At 43.4% G+C, this 19221-nt stretch overlaps 1 protein-coding gene across 5 annotated transcripts in view; it reads right to left on the bottom strand.

The window, feature by feature from the left end:
• dennd1b (DENN/MADD domain containing 1B) overlaps positions 1-19221 on the bottom strand; it is a 135499-nt gene that overhangs the window by 18479 nt on the left and 97799 nt on the right. For all 5 annotated transcript variants that reach the window (XM_080770932.1, XM_080770935.1, XM_080770933.1 and 2 more), the window contains 4 exons: positions 11677-11802; positions 7740-7844; positions 1933-2023; positions 648-688 (listed from right to left, as the gene is read on the bottom strand). In XM_080770932.1, coding sequence (XP_080627058.1) covers positions 648-688; positions 1933-2023; positions 7740-7844; positions 11677-11802 — 363 coding nt within the window. The remainder of the gene's footprint in view (positions 1-647; positions 689-1932; positions 2024-7739; positions 7845-11676; positions 11803-19221) is intronic.

Genomic DNA, 19221 nt, shown 5'->3' with positions numbered 1-19221 from the left:
ACACACACACACACACACACACGCAGACAGAGAGAGAGAGGGGAGGGAGAGGGAGAGATGGAAATAATATGATGAGGGAGGAAGAAAAAGATGAGGGCGAGAAAGAGCAAACAAGAGAGAGAGAGAGAGAGAGAGTGAGAGTGAGAGTGTGTGTGAGAGAGAGAGAGAGAGAGAGAGAGAGAGAGAGAGAGAGAGAGAGAGCGAGAGAGAGAGAGAGAGAGAGAGAGAGCGAGAGAGAGAGTGCGAGAGAGACAGAGATCTGTGTTCTTGGTCGGTTCAATGGAGTAATGCTTGTGTTTGCTGCCAGATCAACATGTCATGTCGGAACGTGTCTTGTCGCATCAAATCACTTCTGTCTCCCCCTTTCTGTCTGTCTCCCCCTCTCTGTCTGTCTCCCCGTCTGTCTGTCTGTCTCCACTGTCCTATTGCACGCCTTGCTTCACACAGCAAAGCACACTCCCTACGTTCATGCAGCCCCTTCACTCCAAAGGCAACAGTAGGACTTCAAACAGAGAGACATGTCAATCACACTCTCAATTAAATACAACTCTGGGGTAAATAAATAAATATAGAAATATATAAATAAAAACAGGGCCTCAGATAAAAGCATTTAGGTACAGTGAGCAGGATGGATATTCAATGAATACCTTCACGGTGTGCATCCACTGTTGGTAAGACTTTGAATTACCTGGAAGAGGTGAAGAAAATATAGAGATAGAGAATTAGTTGTGTTACACTTGATATTCCTTTAGCAAAAGTACGGTAACATATTTTGGGGAAATTTGTGGATGTTTTGCATACAATTGCCATTGTTGTTTAATCTAGACGAAAACTTTGCATCAAGAGGTGACAAACTCTTAACCACATGAACCTGAGCATCCTGCTGTAGGTATGTTGTAATAGGTCAATATTACAGCTCCAACGTGATGCATTGTGAGCTTGTAGATTTGATATTTTCCACGAAGACATTAAGGTGTATAGGGAAAAAGACGGGGACCACAAATGGACCACTTGGGGGTTTAAGTGGTTAACAGATGTTTTGTTACAGTATTAATATGTACAGCCAATGACTCACTGTCCTGCTTGATTGACAAGAGACGAGACAATGAACGTGACAGAATACAATAATGGCTACAAATAGAGCGCAATGCCACGGTAATGCTCGACAGAAGGTTTGTACAGTATTTGTTGACTGGTTAGCACTGGCACATCCAATTAGTGTTGCTTGCAAAGCTACAGACACAGAAGAGAGGTGTTCCGTCTCATATTCGTTATTCTTATTCCGCTCCTAGTTTGCCGTCTAACTGAAAATAAAGTGATAAAGTTAAACAATCGATGGCAAAAAAAAGAAAGAAAAGCCATTCCCACTTCTGTTCTGAAGAATAGAATAGATATAGGCTGAGTGGTGATGGATTGGGGCACAGTTTGCTCTATGGAGCTGATGCCACACAGACATAAGAGTGGATAGGGTACCATTTCTATAAACAAAGCTGGTGTGTCTTCTGAGCTTAAAACCATGCAGAGACCATTGTACTGTGATGCACTGACCACACTCATTTCTATAACAATATCACATGAATTATTTGACAACCCTTGTTTGTTTTATTTAAAGGGATATAGGTGGCCCTCCTATCCAGTCTAATACTAATATAATTTACACTTCTGTGGACCATGCACATTTATCAGCACCGCTTTCCATCAAGTGCCTTTATTTTAGTAGATCGTAGTTATTACTGTATCGCATATGAGTTCTCTCCTTGCCATGACGTCTGTTTTTATCGCTTTTAAGTATTTCGCCTCCCCTTTTACTCACCGCTTTCATTTCTATAGATAAGCACCCTAGATTAACATGGAGTATATTTGCGACATTATTATGCAAAACAAACACAATGGCCCTGATTGATTGATTGGGGTTGGCCTTGGATCACTCACTTCCACAGAAGCCCCCGTCTGTGATCTCCTCCTCAAATATGTCGCTGAAGCCTCGGCCTGCGTTCAATTTGGCCAGACGTCCGTCGATGAACTGCAACCATAAATCACACCAACAGCACATTTATTAGAGTCAGGAGAGGTGGGCACACAACATGAACGCAAAACAAAACACATGGTTACTCTTAGACATATACACACACACACACACACACACACACACACACACACACACACACACACACACACACACACACACACACACACACAGTAAAAAATAAAACAGTACGCACTAAAATCCAGTTAATCCATTTGGTTAGATTTGTAGATTCTCGGTGGTTAACCACGTAAACCCTTTATTCTGAGAAAAAACGGACCTGAGTTGCAGCTGTATTTATTACCAAATGTCTTTGCCAAATAGCCAATCTAGTGATGTGTTGTGAGCTTGTAGATCGTCTATTTTTGGCTAATGTTCCCCCCCAGAATATAGATGCCGATGGGTTCAAGTGGTTAAATGAATATTGAGGATTTTACTGTGTGGCATTAATCCCGGCAGATTAGGCAGGTTGCAGGTAATAGGGATTTGGTAACGTGGAGCAGGTGAGGGATTAGGGCAGCAGACTACACACTGCATGCTGTCTGAGACTTGTGGAAGTTTCATTTCCTCCCTTTGTCACATGAAGAGCGTAAAACACAAACTCATAAATATGGCCCTAATAACCCAGACAGCTACTGCGGCTCACTGACGCGCACGCACGCACACGCACACACACACACATTCTACTGACGCTTGTATAGGAAAACCATACGCAAATTTCTGTCTGGCAAGCACACATGCAAGAAATGTGTGAATGCGCGCACACACACACACACACACACGCACTTCTTCTCTAAGGAAATACAACAAATTAACAACAAAAAAAGCAGCGTATGAAAAACATGCAGTTGTAATTTAACCACCCATGACCAAGTATACTACACAAGACAGGAAGAGCAAAGCAAAACACAAAATAATAGCCGCAATAATAGTAATATAATAAGAGTGAGAAACACATGAAAAGGACTTGTTTTTTTTAAATCATAGCACATTATGAGTTGCGGTTCTCCGGTGTGATTTATACTTGGTTGCGTATGGGGGCGAAGAGCATAAGTAAGTAAGTAAAGCGTATGGTGTTTTGCACTGAAAATATATAATTTTCGGTGTGAGACACGAAGGTGCAACTAAGTACAGTATAAATCAGGCGTAACGCTTCAGTGGCCTGACGACCATGTGAACGTGGAGAAGAATGTCTCATTAATTCATTATTAAGCCATTAGAACCGAGAAAGCATCTGTGTCATACTGTCATTTTACATTTCAACTAGTTAATATAGCATTACAATCATTTTGACCACTTTAACCATTATTTCATACCATTATTTCATACTTTCAACCATTATTTCATACCGCACTATGAGCTTGTAGATCTGCTTTTTTATTGTGAAGATTTGTACAAATCTTTGAAAATATAAGTGAAGTGAACATTTTTAACAAAAATCTTTGCTTTTGGAGGCATTTTTGTTCCATGGCCAAATACATAAAAAGTTTGAGCACCACTGATATAGTAACATTCAGTACGTTTTTCAGAAAACTGTTATGTCTCATTTAGGGATGCACCGAAAGGGACTTTTTGGCCGAAACCGAATATAAGAAACAGTTGGCCGAAAACCGAATACCGAATAGATTTAATATTGTATATATTTTTGCCTACCATTGCCGTCATTGCCGTACCTTAAAGCTACCTGATTTATGGTTATGGCCAAACTTAACTTCAATAATAATCACTGTTATGGGTCCATAAAACATTTATTCAGCTCATTTGAATGCATTAATTGCATAAACTATTCTGTGATATATTTTCTGCCTATTCGGGCCGAAACCGAATAGGCCGAAAATGATTTTTTTGCCATTTTCTGCCGAATATTTTCTGCGGACGAATATTCGGTGCATCACTAGTCTCATTGTTATACAGTATAGCACACACACATTTCAGCCTTCAGTCTGTATTTACATGAATGTTACATTGATTTAAATACAGACAAATGAACCAATCTGTCCTACTCTAACTACTTAAAGGGACACTTCACCCTTTTTGATATGTTAATGACGTTTCCCCCAGGAAAGTGTTTTAAATCTTCTAAACGTCATTAACATATATATTTTAGCAAAAAGGGTATAGTGTCCATTTAAGGTAGGGTAAGTGATTTTCTTTGGTTAAAATACTCTATATTGTGATAGTACACATTGCTATGTGTGTGTTCAGTAACAGGAGTCTCCATGTCTCACCAACTTTATCCAATCAGGATAGAGAACTCAGTCAGGAACTCTATAAACATTAAGCTGATAAACGGCTACTTTCTCCTGATTGGCTGTAATTTTGTCACCTGAAAATGTATTTTCTGTTTATTAAAGAGCTGGAGAGACAGAGAGACCCTGGTTATTGTCAAACAATCTATAGCAATGATTACTATCAGAATAGTGATTTAACCTTTAAACAAAAAACTTTTTGATTTAACCAAAAATATATCACTTAACCTACCTTTAATAGTTTATGTGTGTAGGACTGCTGCTGTGCCAATGTGATAAAACAGTGTCATTTTGAATACATTGACATTTTTTCCCCTTACTGTAATATGGCAATATGTACAAAATGCATCAATAAGCAGTGTGTGGATCTCTGAGGAAATCCTGCTAAGTGGTTCCAAACAGCACAGACCTCTTCTGCCGTTTGGTCAGATTGGGGCGGGGGGGGGCTCTTCATTAAATGCTTCTAATGAGAGGTGAGACTGCAGGTTCCAGCCACTGCTCTGCTACTTCACTGGTCCAATTAGTGCAGATAATCAAACCAAACCATCACCTAGCAGCCAAAGTCTCCACTCAGCCCCTCCCCCTTCCCCTGGACCAGACTACCTGCCTCATGGTGCTCTTAATTACATTTTACTCAACAATGGCACAGTAATCACCAAGACACAAAAGCAGGAATGACACACACACACACACACACACACACACACACACACTTTGTTTTTGAGCACTTGAGAGAGAGAAATGTACTGACAGAAAACAGAAAAACGGTTTCAGGAGGACTGATTAAACACTTTTATAGAACCTCATAAAACCGAAAATGTGATGAGGATGTAAACAAAGGCTGTCCGGAGGACGGACCATCATCTTTTCTTTCACCAGGACAATTTTAGTTATGGGCCGTTGAATATAGCTTGTCTTGACCAAAAATGCAAACTGGGAAAATCTGATAAGGTGGAGGCGGACAGAGTTAAACATTTTCATGTCCGGTTGTAACCTTAACCTAGCATTCATAGTACTTTGGCGAAGAGCACCCTCTAGCGTAATCACTGAAAACACGTCATTAATGTCCGCGGACGTCCATGGCAGTCAATGTGTTGGTACAGTACTGATTTACAGTACATGTTCTCTAGGTTCCTTTATTGTCCTTCATTCCTTTCATTGTCCCAATGACATACGATGTACGTATTGTTCAATATGTACGATAAAATGCCTGCACTGTCACGTGCAGCAAACTGCGAAGACCAGATGTTATACTCTACAGCGCTCAGGGAAGCCATCCAAAATTGGAGGGTTAACTACCGTGGTTGACCCACCACACAGCTTCCACAATTTGCCAACATAAGAAAACAGTCAGTCTTGGCTGGTGTATGGCAGGCAGGTTGTCTCATGCAGCCATTATATACAACACCTTCTGTTTCTAGGGAAATTCGTCTGTCATTTGGTTTTGCAAGGAATAAAATAAAAACGCCCTGCCCCCGCACACTCTTCGATTCGCAGCTTGGGAAACATAGCGATTCATAGAGAATGAGGGATGATTATTGATTGATGGGGAGGTATTATGTGAACAAAGGTTCTGTGGCAGTAAATTGGCAGAGTGAGAGTCCCCCCGCAGACCTAATGAAGCCTGTGTTTCACTCGCCTTTTGTCAATAAGAGGACGAGGGCTCACTGTATCAGCCTCAACTAATGCAATTCACATGCATGTGCGTAGGATGGTTGATAGGAAGCAGGTTAATGTTGACAGGCTTTCCTCTGCATTCTTTTAGCAGCCTCCTCCCAGTTACTCTGTTTCAAACAGAGATGGGCTGCTGGGCTGAACAGAGAAGAGACTGGTTCCGGGAACACAAAGTGTGTTAAAGGAGGTGAGAGGGAGGAAAGAGAGAGATGAAATGTACGTGTGCAAGGTTGGTTCAGTGTCCATGTCAATTCAATTCAATTTGGTTTCATCGAATTTTGGATTCGAGCACGATGCAATTTAAAAGTGCTGTATTGAGCCTCATGATGCAGCTCTGTAGATTGATTCATCTACACAGAGCTATACTAACAGTGAAGGAGCAGCTACTGTAGGGGGCTATATCGCTACGAGATGAACAAGACACAGGACTATATGCCACGCTGCTGATGCCATAATTTGTCCTGGAGGAGCTGAGGTTCAAGTTGCATCATCATGTAGTAGAACTATATCATAATACCATACGAGTGTCTGTTGTCATCGGTTGAAATCTCTTTCTCTTTTGCAGTAGACAATATACTATAATATAATATTATGCATATTATGCTAATAGCATGAATACAACTTTCATTACACTGTAGTGTTTTTAATCCTAAATAAATTAAGATATGTAATCCCCCCCCCCCTAGAAAGACTTAAGCCACGATGAACCATGATGAGACATAAACCAGTAAGCGAGAAAGCGCTCAGTGAAGCTTCAGTCAAAGCACAATTTCAGTATAATTTTACAGAGGCATACATACAAACAAAAAGTCGAATTGTAAACAGATAAATATCATAAGTAGTAGTAAATACTGTGCCTGTAAACCTACGTAATAACCGGAGGCAATAATCAAAATCAGAATCAACCCAAAATCCCCACTTGTACAGTATGTGTGCAATGCATGCCTGCTGCCCAAGTACATGAGTGCAAGTATTGGAGTGCACACACACACACACACACACACACACACCCCGGCACTTCCATGCCTTTTGCGAGTGGATGTGGGTCATGGCCGGAGCACGGCTCAGGCAGACTGCTGGCCTCTCTCACTTTAGTGGGGGGAGAGAGAGAGAGAGAGAGAGAGAAAGAGAGGGAGTGGAGCAGATAACCACCACCCGTCCTCCTGCGCTGGGGCAGGAGAGGAGAAGATAAGCAGCCTATTTCCTGATTTATACTTGGCTGCTCATCGTGTCGTGCACCGAAAAAAATAGCCGATGTACAAGCTCAGAACACGCAGCAGTGCTGTACGTTCTGAGCTTGTACATCTGCTATTTTTCCGGTGCACGGCGCTAGCCGGCGCGCCAACTAGGCTCATTGCCCAAACGCTACCGCTCAGGCAAAGAGCTGTCCATGAGGATGCTTTGAACTGGCACCCGCTATCAGCTATGCCTGAGAAAACATTATGGACGGGACGGGACGAGGGGGCAGAGTGTCCATGCAGCGAAACAAAAGCCTTATGTATTCTCAGGGCTAAATCACAGTCACGTCACAGAGGTATTTTTATTAGTCCAGATTTCTCTATCTTTCTCCCCCCCCCCCAAGTTATCTGGAGTGTGACTGCACCAACAGTGCTACAGTAGGTTCAGTTACTGATGTGTAACTGACTTGGTTTGAGTGAAATTAAGGCAATGAACTCAAACAAACTCAAACTAAACAAAAAAGAAAAGAACACATAATTTGTTCACACGTACTGTAGCTACTGTACGCACTGTGTACACACACACACACACACACACACACACACACACACCTGTTTGAAGAGCTGCAGGTTGACAGCCATGGACAGGAAGTTCCTCATGGTGCTTGATCGATGATGGTTCACGAAACTCTCCTCGCAGAACGTGATTGGTTCCCCCTGGCCAACAGAACGTGAACAGAACAGAACGTGATTGGTTCCCCCTGGCCAACAGAACGTGAACAGAACAGAACGTGATTGGTTCCCCCTGGCCAACAGAACATGAACAGAACAGAACGTGATTGGTTCCCCCTGGCCAACAGAACGTGAACAGAACAGAACGTGATTGGTTCCCCCTGGCCAACAGCAACAACCAGTCAGATACTGTATGTTCTACTGACTTCAATAAAACCACATTGATATATTTAACAAAATACGTTTGTACGAGGCTCTTTTGCGCATGTTCACATGCCATTAAGTGTTACTAAAAGTTAGTAACTTTTTAATGTGTTTGTGACTGACGTCAACATGCACGCCATAATAATTAACCACCTTGTGTGAAAATAAATAATTTCACACAGTTTCTTCATTAATGAGCTGCGTAGTTGTCACAATACATTTTTTTTATGAAATTTAAACAAAAGCCGGAACGAAAGAGGCAAGGAGGTAGGGAAGGAAGGAAGAGGAAGGGAACATACAAAACGTGTCCCTTTAAAACGGACCCCTCAAGCACAGTCATATCCTAGCATACACACACTCTGCTCTGCATCAACACATTATAGTATTACTATTTCTTACATCATGTCTGTTGGCCTGTGAGCTATAGTGGAGAAGGATGACAACAGAGCTACTGCAGGCCAATAGCACACAGCCCCGCAGTCATTACCCATGCATGTTTTCTCATAATTAACATAATTCTCACACAATTTCGGCGATGTTCTAGATTCTCTCTCGTGTAGGAACAATGTGCTTTGTCTATTCCAGGCTATAGGCACAGTGGGACACATAAAAACAACTTTACAGCGTTAGAGAGACTAGCCCCGTTTTCAAGGGCTGGGCTGGAGAATACCACTGTCCCACATTACATCACGGGAATTCTGCTCCACTTAGATCACTGGCAGTTTTAAAGGAGAGGGCCTATCGTAAAAGTGGAAGTGACTTAAGCCCTAGTTGTATCATCTTTGCAATCTACTTTAGCCTCACACTTGACTCAAGATAAAATGTGATGTGCTGAAGAAGACTGCTGAGGAATTACAGAAACATGAACTCCCACTTTAAGATTTAAGGCAGACATATTTCATTAGTTGTCTTATTTTCAATTCTGAACTCCTAAATAACTATTTTGAATTGTAATGCCATTTTACAATGTGTCTTAACTCTTAATGCTTTACTGTCTTGTGTAAAGGACTGAATTGCTTTGTTGTGGAAATGTACAATACAAAACAATTGCGCTGCCTTGCCTGGCCTTTCTAAACAGGCACACGTTGGGCTCACATATAGTATATAGAACTGCATAGAATGCCTCAGATTACCTGTATAATTGTGATTACCTTACTTACACAATAACTGTACAATATTTCAATGTTAAGATGAAGTTCTTGGGTACTACCACAAATATTCAATTTAAACTATTAAGAGTATTTTAATATGAAAACATTCTAAAACCTACTAAAATGACTAACTATTTATTGCTTTCCATTAACACATTTGATTCCGTTGGTAGGTATAGTGTCCTGATTAATTAATTGAGTAGGCTCGTCTTGAGGTGTTTGATATCACTATAGGATTGCCTTGCTATTTTCCATTTTTTTAACCGCTCCAGTTGCTGTGCACGGTTGCTAGGGCCCCGTCCACACTGTCTCATTCTCCATAGCCATTAGCTTCTGTTTTAGCCGCAGCCTTTGCGCGCTTTTTTCTCGTAAACTACGGCGCTATCCGGTGAGCACGATGGGAACATTTCTAGAGCAAGGATGGACCTCATTTTAGCTCGCTAGCATTGATGCTATGCTTTAGCATCTAAGATGGCACCCCAAACCAGACTCATCACAAGTCTGGACTCACTCACACGTGGCACCCAAGCGCCATACCACTTTCGTCCAGCAGGTGGCACTCATTGTGTTAGTACAGATTTTTACACACAATGGCTCTTGGGAGAATTTGCATGGCATGGCCATGGGAGGGTTACAGACTTTGACAGCTCCCTTGGCACTAACCCGACCAAGCGGTCGCACTACCTGACGAAGTAATAATCGCAATCGCAACACTGCCCCATGCAGACTTTCCCCAACGGCAAACTAGTGACTTCTCTCAGGTCACAAGCCCACTTCCCCTGACGTCATATATTCCAACACCCCCCCTCCCCCGCTCCAAATGACACTAATGAATGAATCACTATTCACTTTCACAGATGCACTTGCAGCAGTACCGCGAATAGAAACCGTGAGCTATTTCAGGTCGTTTCGCGAGACGAGGCGCGCGCTGCTCTGAGCTGGTGAGAAGACGACGCAGCGGGAGGAGGATTGACGAGGGCTGAAATTGATGACCTATATAATGCTGTTCTAATCAGCTGTTTGCTTTTCCAGCTCATTATCATTTCCCCACGTTTTCTTCCCATTTACAGCTCAGCAAGGCTCCGTCCACACGACCCCACCCCCCCTTCTGTCGAAGCATATGGGCTCGCCGAGCGCAGCGCAGCGCGAGGCCTAGGAGGGAGGCTTTTTTATACTGCGCGGTGTATCGGGACGTGGGGCGCATCCTTGGGATTCTCATCAACACATGTGTGTCTGCCTGGGTAAACACGTGTTTCACACCATGACTTTTATATAGATGCTAAATAAAATATGTTATGGTATTTAACTGACAGAAAACATCACACATGTGCTTTGTGCATTCATGCACTCGTACTCACTCACTTGCTTGTGTGTGTGTGTGTGCACACACGGCACAAAAGTGTGTGCGCGTGTGTGTGGTTGAGCATCGTCAAGTGTTTATGTCTATAGGGAGTCCTTATGTTATGACGTCTGTTATAACAAAATGGTCCATTTTGTTCCGTTTCTACACTCTCAGCGTTAAATTGTACACTTGATTTTACAGTGTGCGGACGAGACGTCATCAATAATGTAGCGTCTCCACTCTCCACTCAGGGTGTCCACACAGTCCAATTAATCTCAAAGCCAGAGGAACAAAGGCCTCACCGTTTGACAAAACAGGGCATACTGTATAGCTTGCTCTGACTTCAACTTGATAAGTAGAAAGTGGCGGCTTTAGAAAAGGGAAAGTCAAACACCAAAGGTGGCTAAAACGGATTCTCAAAGAACGTGTCACAGCTCCACTGACATTTCATTGACTCAGACAGGCTCACGTTTTCAGTTTGTGTTGGCTGGAGAATCTAGAAACAAACAGAAAAACTAATCCCCAAGCCCCTTTAACGTTCAAAAGCACCTGGACCTGACCACTTTGAGGTGAAGTTAGACCACTAATGTCCACAGCAAGGGCTGTTAACTATGTTATGTTATAAACAATTAACTAAATTATTAACTGGCAAAGGTAAAAACAACATTTATAATAATATAGGTATTTGTATGTACAGTCTTTCAGGTTGAGGTTTTACTATTTGAGTAAAGCCTAATTTATACTGGGCAGTGTCCACCAAAAATAGCAGATCTCTAAGCTCGCAACATGTCAGAAGAACGCATTGTGAGCTTATACATGTGCTACTTTTGGCACAGGACACCGTTGTATGACAGAGTATAAATTAGGCAAAAAGAAACTAACTATTTCTTTCGGCCAACCAGAAATGGACTTTTACAGTCCACATCCACCTGCTGCCAGACTCCCATTATTACCTGAACTGAAAATACAACATGAGCTCCCAAAACATTACCAGTATTAGGTCAATGGACAGCATTGAATCCCCGTCACAGTGAAGCAAATCAGCGTCTCGATACGAGGCTAAAATTAAACAATATGGTATATATGACAACGTGATTTGAGCATAGCGGGGACGTTTTACCGGCTTATAGCGGAGCGCGTCACGGTACGAGCCAAAGAGAGCGGCCTGCGCTCTCAGGAAGGCCCTGGCAACACCGCTTCCTGTCGCTGTCGACTGCTTCTTCAGCCTACTCTTCAGGGAGGACACCTGAGAGAGAGAGAGAGAGAGAGAGAGAGGAACAGGGAGCGGAAGGCAGACACAAGGAGAGAAGAAGGGGGAGATAGAGGGGGGTAAAAGTTAAATTATCACCTCTGAAATTGGTAGAGGAAACCTCAAGCTCATTCTGGGTGTGAAGTATCACATTTGCAGGTCAATTCCAAAAGAGAAAGAAACCCAGAAAAGAGGGAGAGAGAAAAGAAAGGGTGACGTTCCATCTTTTCCTCTGAGCCTATCTTTGCTCTGCTGCTGAGAGAGCACCTGCTGCTTCGCTAATTGAGGAGAAGATGGGAAGGAGAGAAGAGAGGGGGGTGGTGGAGGAGGTGGATATAGGAGCGAGGAAATAGAATATCTCGCCCTCTTTCCACGTCACCACCCCCGCTACGCTCTCCATCACCTCCTTTGCGTATTCTTCTGCTACCTCCGTCTACTGCTCTCCACTCATGCCCTCCTGGACTTCCTCTAGGAGGAACTCTTGACATAAAATGTCTTTAATTATTTCGCCCCCCCTCTTCTGCTGGCTCCCCCGCCCCTTCCAGGAGTTCAGACAAGGAGTCGGAGGAGCAGCAGGCTTCAGCTTGTTTTAGGACGACAAAAGATTCACCCGGGCTAGCAGACCCTGGGGAGTCTGGGGAAGAAGTTGTCAAGAGCCTCTCCTCACCTGCTCTGCTCTGCTGTGGCCTGAGTCTGTCGAGGGAGGGAGAGAGACAGAGAGAAAAACAGACAGAGAGAGAGAGAGAGAGAGCGAGAGAGAGGGAGGGAGGGAGAGAGGCCACGGTTCTATGTATTTCTGTGTGTGTGTGTAGGTTGTGCTCTCTTGTCACAAAAGTAAAGTTTGATCGGTTTGGGTTGCACAGTAGGTCCAGCTAACTGGAATGCATCATTTTGACAAAAAAGCCAAATCTAGCACGTCATTGTATAATTCTGAAGTAATCTTTAATGTCACATTTAATTTAACTGAACACAAGAAAGATGCTTTCCAGAACAACTTGCTTAATTAGTATTACAAACCGATGTCTACAAAATTAGCCATAGTAGCGTTACGTGAGCTTGTAAATCAGCTATTTTTGGTATGAGGTTGAGATTTTGACTTGCTCATTGGTGTACTTTGTGTCGCGTGTGAGCTTGTGTGAGCACCGCCACCCAAGCAAGGAATGCCCTGACCCCCTCCCTCAAAAAATGCAGATCAATTACTGTACATCTTTTAAAACAAGCCTGCAAATCCACCATTCATCAGGGAGAGGAAATGATCACTTCTCCCTTAAACAGGTCCCTTCCTTTTCCCCCCACTCTGTACACATACAGTACAGTGTTTTATTATTTTCCTGTGATGATAATACATTTTCTTGTTATTTACCGTTTTATTTTGTTTGACTGTTGCTGTTTTAACATTTCAGTCTAATAAACTATTCAATCAATTGTCGATCTTCTAATTTCATCGAGCGCTTTCCGTACACTAACAGACAACAGAAAGTGATTAAATGCAGAGGACACATTCCAGGTTCAGCTACGTTATGTTCCAAGTATTCACTGTGTTTGATCACAGACATCTTCTTCCTCAACAACAGGTGATAGTAATCATCCACTTAGTAGTCGATTATCATTGATGACGACAATGGCTAATGAGCTGTCGCAATGTGTCAAATTCTATGGCAAAACATGTCAGGGGAATAGCATATATTATAATATGATTCATGTGCCTTGCTATTGCCATATTCTTGGAAAATCTTGACTTAAAACATTTGTCATACTTTTCATCCCCCCAATTCATCTTTCTCCCCAATAGTCTTTTTGGCAAATTCCCTTGAACACTGTTCCAGTGTAGGGCGTGGCTCCTGTCACTGCTAAAGCCCACTAGGGTGTACATACAGTACAACCACAGGCCTTCTCCCACACATGACAGTGTCAGTGAGGAGTTTCACAGATCGAGCATGCCACGTGAGTTATACTTTGTTGTGTACCGGTGTCCCACACCGGAAATAGCTGAAAATAAACAAGCTCTCGTGTGCTTATTGCTCAGCTATTTCCACGATAGGACACCGTCGTACGAATAAGTATAAATCAGGCTTAACGTGTGCAGAGAAACACACCATCTCTCCGTCCCAGCTCAGCTCAGAGTTCTACTCCCCACTGAACAGACTAACCAGTAGGACTTGCTAGAGTGCAGCGACAAGGACACGATCCCCTGGCGGCTCTCCATGCACCTGCAAACACTGGCAATTGTGTTGGGCTGCAGCACCTGGCCAAGCAAGAAGAACCTCGGAGGAATCAAACGCCAGTCTTCACAATGGTGTAGACTGCCAATCCTGGCACAGATCTCTGCTAGGAGGAGCCCTACCTCTCTGCTAGGAGGAGCCCTACCTCTCTGCTAGGAGGAGCCCTACCTCTCTCTGCTAGGAGGCATGCCCTACCTCTCTCTGCTAGGAGGCATGCCCTACCTCTCTGCTAGGAGGCATGCCCTACCTCTCTCTGCTAGGAGGCATGCCCTACCTCTCTCTGCTAGGAGGCATGCCCTACCTCTCTGCTAGGAGGAGCCCTACCTCTCTCTGCTAGGAGGAGCCCTACCTCTCTGCTAGGAGGAGCCCTACCTCTCTCTGCTAGGAGGAGCCCTACCTCTCTGCTAGGAGGCATGCCCTACCTCTCTGCTAGGAGGAGCCCTACCTCTCTGCTAGGAGGAGCCCTACCTCTCTGCTAGGAGGAGCCCTACCTCTCTCTGCTAGGAGGAGCCCTACCTCTCTGCTAGGAGGAGCCCTACCTCTCTCTGCTAGGAGGAGCCCTACCTCTCTCTGCTAGGAGGAGCCCTACCTCTCTGCTAGGAGGAGCCCTACCTCTCTCTGCTAGGAGGAGCCCTACCTCTCTGCTAGGAGGAGCCCTACCTCTCTCTGCTAGGAGGAGCCCTACCTCTCTGCTAGGAAGAGCCCTACCTCTCTGCTAGGAGGCATGCCCTACCTCTCTCCATCATTCTCTCTGTCTGTTTTGGGTTTGTGTGGGAGTACGAAACAGGGCAATGGGGGAAGGGATGCAATTTAGGCCCGACGTCGAAATAAAACAAAATCTTCTAAATCCTCCAGTTTTCTATTCTATTTTTCAAAAGCTAAATTATAACATAATGTTTAAAACACCAAAAGGGGTTCCCGCCCAAAATGGGTTAACCCATTTAGGCCTAAGGCCGATTCTAAAAACGCCTCTAAATCCTGACCTAAGGTTTCTGAAAAACTTCAAATATTTATATAGCAGCATCAAAAAAATTACATTTTTGAATACTGTACATACTGTACAGAACCCAAATATGGGTGCCCGGCCTGAGGGGGTAAGATACCAATAGGGGTTCCCGCCCAGAATGGGTACTGTCATGACATCATTACATGATAGGCTGTATGGAGACACATCTTTGGACAGTGAGCACATTGAAAAGTAGCGAGGCATGTTGTCATCACTAGGTGGAAGATGATGTTATAATGTTATAGCATAATAATACATTACAATGTGATTGCACTGACCCTCTCAACCACACATCATTCTGAAGAGATTTCTGTCATTTGATGCTCTGCATAATCACATCTTTAAAGCGTGAAGTGTGATTGTTAATGCTAAGTGTCAATTATGTTTGCATCAGCAGTAAATCAATGGTTGCACTTGCAATTTGAAACCAAGTGTCAGGTTTTCACTGCCCCCTGGCCACAGTTGTTGTTGGCGGCAGAGTAAGGGTATGTTGTATGGCTGAGTGGTCATTGTTTATAGATAAATCACCGACAGGCTGATTAACCACCGACACGACAGCGGACGTGGTTAGTAATATTGTCAATATTGGCCAGCAACTCTACATCTGACCTCAAACCTCATTCCATTATGTTGTTCTGACCCCCCAATGCCCCATGCCAAAGCGCCAGTGCAGATACTACAGTGCCAGATATACTACTAAGTGTCCTATAATATCCTTATTATTACCCTCAGAGTAAATGAACACTCACAACCGTATTGTGCACATGGATTGCATGCTGGAGCCGTACTAGTGGCTACATTAGATGGAGCTTCTAGTGTTGTGTCTGCTATTAACCCATTCTGACCGGGCACCCATTTTGGTGTTAGCATCATGTTATGCTTTACCTATTGAAAAATAGCAGATCTACAAGCTCATATCGCGCCACCGAGTGGCGCGATACGAGCTTGTAGGTCTGCTATTTTTGAAAAATTCGAAGAACGACTGACATTTTTAGAATCTGATCTCAGGTCAGAATGGGTTCATCAGACCAGTGTGTGTCCAGTGGAAACCTCGTATGAATCTGATCTCAGGTCAGAATGGGTTAAGACTTGCTGGAAAAAGTCAGGAAGGAGACACAAAGTGTTAGCACAGCTCATTCAGAGGGCAGGAAGAGAGAAGAAAAGAGGAGAAGAGAAGAAGAGGGCGGCACTCAAACTAGGACAGAGACAAAACGAACAGCACTGATTCCTCTCCCCTGGGTTTTCTCTCTTTCACACTATGTCCCTGTGCTGCCATTGCAAATGCTCACAGGCATCAAACAGAAAGTTTATCACGGTTAACCCATTCTGACCTGAGATCAGATTCATACGAGGTTTCCACTGGACACACACTGGTCTGATGAACCCATTCTGACCTGAGATCAGATTAAAAAAATGTCAGTCGTTCTTCGATTTAAAAAAAAATAGCAGACCTACAAGCTCGTATCGCGCCACTCGGTGGCGCGATATGAGCTTGTAGATCTGCTATTTTTCAATAGGTAAAGCATAACATGATGCTAACACCAAAATGGGTGCCCGGTCAGAATGGGTTAAATTAACAAGTGTCATCTCCATATTCCACTCATTGTGCTAAACGCTTTTATGTTTATGTAAAGCTCTCTGAAATTAATATTTCATGTTTATGTGCATTTTCACCCATTTTTTTTTATTCTCGCAAATCATTAGGCCGTCTGTTTTTTCTTTCTTTTTTTCGGTCACACAAAATCAAAGTGGAGACAATGTCAGTCTAAGTGGGGGAGGCATACACCCCAAAGACTGACAGAGGATAGGGGATAGCAGAGTTGACTTTGCACACAGCAGAGTTCTTTGCACCAGCTTTGAAAGGGAAAGAAAGAGACACAGAGAGAGAGAGAGAGAGAGAGAGAGAGAGAGAGAGATGCAGCGGCAAACATTTTTTAATGAGATGGAGACACAATCGCTGGCACTTTGTTTCCTTACCGTTCGGGGGAAAGCGGCCAATAAAGCGACAAGTTCAAAGTTTCACGTATACTCCAGAGTATCAGATGGCAGAAAATGATTCTTCTTTAAAGGTGCACGGTGGTAATGAATTAGCTCATCAAAAGGAACACCAAATATCGGTGGTACATGAAAAAAAAAAACAGAAATGTTACGTGCTAAACGATCAGTGTGACTGGATTGTGGATGCAACGGAGGAAAAGCCATTCAATTCGAGGCGGTGGCGCGGGGGGGGGGGGGAGGGAGGGGGGGTAGACGTGAGTTCAATAATTGTATTTTGAATGTGGCGCCTAGGCACAGTCATCAGGTATGCCACTGCGGTAATGGCTCTGTCAGACTAATTAACTATTACAGTTTGAGTGAAGCTAACGAGATACGTACAGGCATCAGAGGAAGGCCAGGCTCTACAGGTGATAACCCTATTTGGCTGTGACATTTTTTAGTGTAAAGTCACAGTGGCGGTGATGAGATCAAAGCCAGAGAGTCCCCCATTGGGTCCAATTAGAACTATAGCATTGTAAGAGAAAGGGGGGGGGGGCAGTGTGTGTGGGGGGGGAGAGAGGAGGAGGAATGGTAGCAAAAAAAAAATACTGTTGAGTTATGATATTCATAATCTATGCGGAGAGGACTTTCCAGTATAGGTCTGTTCCCCGTAGCTGTGATCTTTTCAATTTACATCAAGGGAGGATGGCCGGGTGGATGAAAGCGGGGCGTCCGGGACGCGCAGCCAGCGGAGGGCAGACGCGGGGCCTCATTAAGGACTGGCCCAGCCAGCCCCAAACAGGGTTTGAAGTGCATCACATAAAGAGCACGGGGTCAAAGGTCAGACACAGAACAGATCTCCATTTAACTCTCCAGCTGGAGATGGTAATTAGCAGGTGCAACGATGATCCCTGCCCGACTGTAACGGATGATACCACTGTAGGTGACACCCGGCGCTCATTGTGCACGTGGTTGTGTATGTATGTGTGTGCGTGTTTGCGATTCTGTCCAATCAAGTGTGTATACAGATGCTTGAAGCTCATGCTAACTGAGACACACAAACATTCTTGGATAGTCTGACAAATGCAAATCGTTTGTCATAGCCGATAATAAAGGTTGGCTTGACAATATGTCCCAACTCCATTATGTGTACAGAATACGGGGAATAGATATATTTAAAAAAAAGTCATATCAGCCATGGTGATTTTTATGAACTGTATTGTCACACATACTGTACAACATAATCACGACTGATATCCATTCAAGTCATAGTTAAGTAACAGTTCCTAAAACAACCAACACAATATGCCACGTTATATCGAAGAACTGAAGAACAGAACAAAGTCAAATCAGTGTTAATGTATCCATGTGTAACTCTGGACTCTCCAGTCCAAATGGACCCATACATATTTATACACCAAGTCAAATCAGTGTTAATGTATCCATGTGTAAATCTGGACTCTCTAGTCCAAATGGACCCTTACGTATTTATACACTAAGTTAAAAACACTCTACACTATTACTGTGCTGAAGAGACTGACAGAGAACAGCATAACGATTTCATGTACCCAGCTTCTGAATGTAGTATATTTAGTAATGCCGTTAGCGCAAGTGTACAGTACTGCATATAAATCTCCAAAATAACGACCCTGACACTCATGTTTGTGGTAAAAAATAAAAAATAAAAATTATTTGGGGAGGGGGGGGGGGGGGGGGGGGGGACCTCTTGCAAAAAAAGAATGTTTTGTTTAAGATGCTGTCCGGGGAGTGAAAGCCACTGGGACGCAATTAAAGAACTACAAAGAAAAATAAATAGTTATGAAAATCTCCCACTTTCTTTTGATGTGCTGAAGTCTGAATTGTGTACACACACACACACACACACACACGAAACGATGCATGCATAGTAGCACACACGTACATTATGTGTACAGTACAGTATAGTGTAAATGATGTGTCTATACTGTAGATCGTGAAAAAGAATAAGCTGCATACGATTACGTACACACATGCCATCGTGCACGCACATGCACACACTCTCGTAGAGGTAATGCACACACCTCAGCATCTGCGGTGTGCTCTGCATCAATTTAAAACACATACTCGGTGTCTTTGCTACATAAATGATAGACCAATTAATCGCCGGCGGAGAAAAAAATAAATGAAAGTGCTAACCCTTCAGCAAACTGTTCATTATTTTTAGATAACTCG

The sequence above is a fragment of the Protomyctophum bolini genome (genome assembly GCF_963924005.1).
Source record: "Protomyctophum bolini genome assembly, chromosome: 8".
NCBI lineage: Eukaryota > Metazoa > Chordata > Actinopteri > Myctophiformes > Myctophidae > Protomyctophum > Protomyctophum bolini.
Note: the sequence above shows the minus strand (reverse complement) of the source record. Positions and strands in the feature narration are given on the sequence as shown.